At 34.2% G+C, this 5,246-nt stretch overlaps 1 protein-coding gene across 1 annotated transcript; it reads right to left on the bottom strand.

Annotated features, from left to right (window-relative positions):
• Positions 1-1,687: 1,687 nt before the first annotated feature.
• On the bottom strand, positions 1,688-2,441 carry LOC131864133 (germin-like protein 8-2). The gene is made up of 3 exons (XM_059215149.1): positions 2,315-2,441; positions 2,036-2,220; positions 1,688-1,867 (listed from the first exon to the last, which is right to left on the bottom strand). The coding sequence occupies exons 1-3, from the start codon at positions 2,439-2,441 to the stop codon at positions 1,688-1,690; spliced, it is 492 nt and encodes a 163-aa protein (XP_059071132.1).
• Between the last annotated feature and the right edge of the window lie 2,805 nt (positions 2,442-5,246).

Here is a 5,246-nt window from a genome sequence, read left to right as displayed (position 1 = left end):
GCAAGCGCAATGAAACTTCTCATATTACTAGATTATTTGAGGTATAGACATCCAAGGCATGACGGAAGAGGCTTTTAAGCTTCACAATGAACTGATCGCTAGAGGGGCTATATATGAAGCTTTATTCATTTGAACCCCTAAAAATACATAGGAAAAATAGAAGATTATAAAATTGACATATCTCACCGATAATGTATCAGTTATATCTATTATCTTATTCTTCATTACAGTGTAATTGACAACTTCTCAATATGACGACACTTTTATCTTCCTCATATCAATTAGCAAATGGCTTCAATATGAAAATATCCTCCGCCTTCACATATTTCTCAAACTTACACCTGCATATCCATGGATCCAAGGAGCTCCTTTATGCACCTCTTAGGCTTGCAACAATAATATTTTTCCCGCATGAAACATACATGGCCTACGGCAACAATATTTTCCTATCCTATTGTGCTTATTCACATATGCAGATTTGCATTTGCTTTGATAGGAAACCTATGGTTAAATTATTGGTTATCATATTTGATGATCTATAGAAATGCTTATACAAGGAGGAAATGGTTTGAGGAATTTTTTTTGTAACCGAACTGATAGTTTATGATTGAACAAGGTAATATATTGCTAAATTTTTCAACTAATCATATTTTTAATATTACATACAAAGTTTTTAAAATCAACATGAGCATTATCCTTTTTCCCTTTAGTATTTAGATCTTCATACATAACATCCACATTGACATATTTATTATAACGTAGGAATGAATTAGGGGAGATTTAGAAAAGCTTATTTTGGGAAGCCATAAATTAATTACCCTCATAATTAACACCATGTAAATGAATTGTGTTATTATCAATAATCTATCTTCACTGTCTTAGATTTTCCATGTCATTCCAACTTATTAGAAATGTTTAATACAAGAGGCCCCTCAATCATAACCCTTATGTAGGTAGATTGATGTAAGAATAGGTGTAATATGTGTCAAGGTTATCATATTATCCCCGATAAAATATTGCGATATTGGATGCAATGGATATTCTAGTTCTATGGATTTTCTTGGAATTTAGACATAATGAAACCGTATTGCATTCCATCGAAGGTATACTATATTTATTAGAGCAATCATTCTTATCTTGAGGAGAGTCCCTAACCTTCTGGAATGACTTCTTTGATGGGGAGTCTTGAAGCATTGGATGATTGTGAGGGTGATTTGAAGAACAACTACTAATTATATTTCCCAATAACTATTTCCTACTTCCAAACCATTCACCTTTTATGTCAGAGCTAAAATGAGGTTAAGACTATGTTAAAGAACACCCTTGACAGATTGGCATGCAAGAATTATAGTGTTACTCATTCTATCCAAGTCAAGCACTTTGTTTGTTGTTGTTCCTGCAATATTTATGTTAAAGAATATATTGTTAACATGTTGCAAATGAATGTATACCTAATACAAGGATGCTCTTGTATAAAATATTCATAAATGCCTTCAGATGCTTCAAATTAATCCTTCATCTTTGGAATATGCGGAGGATATAGTCATGTTCAAAACAGATGCTATGAATAGCAGAAGAGGACGGCAATAACTCTAGAAAGATTGTTTTATTGAACGGCAAGGAAAAAGAATTTGGGAAAGACTTGGTCCCCTCTTGATTGTTTTGTTTGATAGAACACAGCAAATTCTTATGCGAATTTCTTCTGAATGTAATCCACAACTTCCTGTGTGATGCGGAAGGCCTTGGCCAATACGGAATCTGGGAGAGGAGGATCCGCTGCAAACAGAGAGTTGGCGATTGTCTGAACTCCCGGAAGCTGGCTGCTCAATGCAGATATGGCCACCGCATTTTCATGCCCCACATTCTGCTGGAAATGCACAAGTGCCTTTGGAAACACAAACACATCTCCCTTCTCCAACGTTTTGCTGAAAAACTTGTTGTTGGTGTCAATGAAACCCACAAGAAGCTGGCCTTCCAGTAAAACAAGAACTTCGGTGGCTCTTGGGTGTGTGTGAGGAGGATTTATTCCACCCACTGCGTAGTCGATGCGGACCAACGATATTCCCAACGTATTGAGGCCTGGTATCTGTTTAACGTTCGCCATCGTTACGTTGGAGCCCACATCATTGTCGGTGTTCCCTGCCTGCCCAAGTCCCCGGAAGAAGAAGTCGTCTGCTGAAACTTGCATTGGGTCTTTGCAAACGAACCCGTTCACCAAAACTGTTTAAAGCAAAATCAAATCAATCTATTACTAACTCGACTCGTCTAATAAGCAAATCATTACCATTGTTTATGTATAAAGTTTTTTACTCACCTTTGCTTTCCTCATCTGCAACGCAGAAATCTTGCAAGGGATCGGAATCCCCTGCCATGACCCTGTCGCTGTAACAACATATCAACAGAAAAAGTCCCAGTGTGAAGTAAATCATTCGGTTAGCCATTATAATAGAAACGCAGATAGTACAAGAGCTCAGAAGGATATGAATGTGTGTTACAAGCCCATTACAAGCTTTATATAGCCCAAACCTTATGACTAATTCATCTTCACTCCGTATATTAAATCACCAATCCTTGTAATATTATAATAATATACTTCCAGAGTTGTTGCTCTTTTCGATACGTCAGAGTAAGTCTTGCTGCAGCATATGGCTATCTCACCTGCTACCGCAGATGTATTCTCACCATTCTTTCATTATCGTTGAAATTTTCTATCTTCTGCTGCATATGCTTATCTGAAGATCAGCTTACCTCCTGCCTTAGACGTATTCTTCCTCATATTCTCGCCACCGCCATTAATTTAGTAATGTGGAAACGATTAGACTTTATTGGAGCGATGGCCTTCTTCAAAGGAACTAATATATACATTTTTCTCAGCCGTCTCAGAATTGGTAAAAGAGGAAATTTTCTTGGATGTTGACACAAACACCGTCCATGCATGCTTTATATTGCGTCTTTCTTGAAAACCTTTTTACGCTCGGGTAGGATAATCTCAGTTTTATTATAAAAATATACGTGTTATATTCGTGAGCCTTTAAAACAAAGAATAGTTCTAAATTATCATTAATATTTTTGGTTTATAATATTAAGGATTCATGTTAATTATAGAGTTTGGTTGCGAGAATTTAAATAAATAAATAAGAGAATGGGTTGTTTTGTGATTGAAAGGATGAACTTGGTGTACAAGGCAAATTCATCGTGGCATGTGCATGTATATGTTACATACTCAACGTCATAGGACTCATGCTAGACGAGGTGAGAAAAGGAATAAGACGAGTGGGCGTTATGACACTCATTTCGCACAACGTAAAACAAGAATGATAAGGTGATCGAGATTTGGAACCCTTACGCAACATGTCTCAAGGGAGGAACTCCTGAAGGCAACATTCCCTCTAATTCCTAATTGGTAGTGAACCGGTCGGGCCTCTATGGCGTGACCTAACACCTATAGCTAAGTAAACCCTAACTAAGCTAAATTATATATAAATTTAACAAATTTTAACTAATTACCAATGATATATAAAGAGATTAAATGCGGCAAACGAATAAATGATAATTTTCTATTAAATATTTTTAATAAGTAAATATACTGTTTGTTTTAACTAAATATTAGCCACAACGATAGTTTATTCTTCTGAAGAGTCCAACTCAACTAAATTAAAACGAAATAAAGAGTGAATTTTCTCAATCCTAAGCTGATATTTTACTTTCTTTTAAAACCAAATTTTTGAAATAAAAGTATACTACACTTTGATTTCAGATTTAATTTAATTAATTACCATTCACTATCAATTAGATAAATTAAATTATTTCACTTGACTAATTAATTTGAGAGGCCACATCACATTTAAACGATTCCAAGACATGTTAAATCCTAAAACCTAGCACACCAACTCCACCTAAGGTTTTTCATTTCCTAAAGTTATATTAAATTAAATTCTCTTAAAAGAATTAATTATCATGCTAAACCCGCTTAATGGGGCCTTAACCGATATGGTAACACTAGAAACCCAAACTCAAGTTTGCTGTGTGTGTGTGTTTACAAAGGTAAATATACTTTGTATAAAATATATATTTTTAAATAGGTGAACATACACATCTAATTACAAATAACTATTTTTAATTTTAAACCAAAGTTTAAGTAGAGCAAGTTTTTTTATTTTGTAGGATAACAAAGAGAACAATATTTGCGTGATAAACATCCCCTTCACTTTATTAACTAAAAATATTAAGAAAAGTGCATGAAAATTTCACACTCTTAAAGCTAATTTAATCCACTATTACTAATAACTTTAATTTGTTCATTAAGTATCAATAACTTTTAAACGTATGAAATGCAAATTATCACAAGCGCTAAGTTATTTCTTAAACAAACTCAGCCCTTAAACAATATGTATATTTTTTAGAAAAGTAAAATATAATCGCTTCTAAACACAACAACATCATCATTTATCAACTTGATATACACAACATTACAAGGGACCCATTTGATAAAATTTTTAACAACTTACTCCAACCCATTTAAAAAATGTAATAAAAATTCTAACCCAAACGTGAGAATGAATATTTTCATTCCAATGTCAAGGTAGCACCCCATTTGATTCCACAAAAAATCTTACAAAACACAATTTTTAAACAAGCCAATGGAGAGCTCACCTTCCAACATTTGGGCTTTCTCACAACCAACCCCCAAGCTAAGAGGCCCATGAGAAACTTGATTTCCCAATATAAATACTCCACGCAGATGTAAAATCCATTAAGGGAGTCCAACACCATATAATTCACATCCCTTCTAAATTATATCGAACCATTTTTCCACAGATTTTCCAAAAGAATCAAGGATACTCATACCCAAGAAATCTCCTTCTCAACGAGAAAAAATCGTTCCCTTGGAGGTTCCACATATCCCTCACCCTACACATGAGTTTCTCTGATCAACTTGGGAGAGCCTAAACCCTCACACACGTGTCATATACATAAGAAAAGACATAGAAAGATGAAATTTAAAAATCAAATCAAAAGCCTCCACTAACATATTTACAACAAAATGGAATATAGCATTCTAAAGATTGAATCATATCAAAATATTTCCTTAATAGATGAGGAGGGTTTGATAGAAATTTCTCAAAGACTCTTTTGAGTCCTTCCACAAAGCCTCCCAAAAAATCCCAAAAAGAAAGATGCAAAAAATAAAATAATAAGCCATACAAAGACTCTTAGAATGGTATATACAATATGTGTCATATGAC

Source organism: Cryptomeria japonica, unplaced genomic scaffold (genome assembly GCF_030272615.1).
Source record: "Cryptomeria japonica unplaced genomic scaffold, Sugi_1.0 HiC_scaffold_77, whole genome shotgun sequence".
In the NCBI taxonomy this organism is placed as follows: domain Eukaryota; kingdom Viridiplantae; phylum Streptophyta; class Pinopsida; order Cupressales; family Cupressaceae; genus Cryptomeria; species Cryptomeria japonica.
The sequence above is the reverse complement of the archived record's forward strand: the minus strand, read 5'-3'. Positions and strand labels throughout refer to the sequence as shown.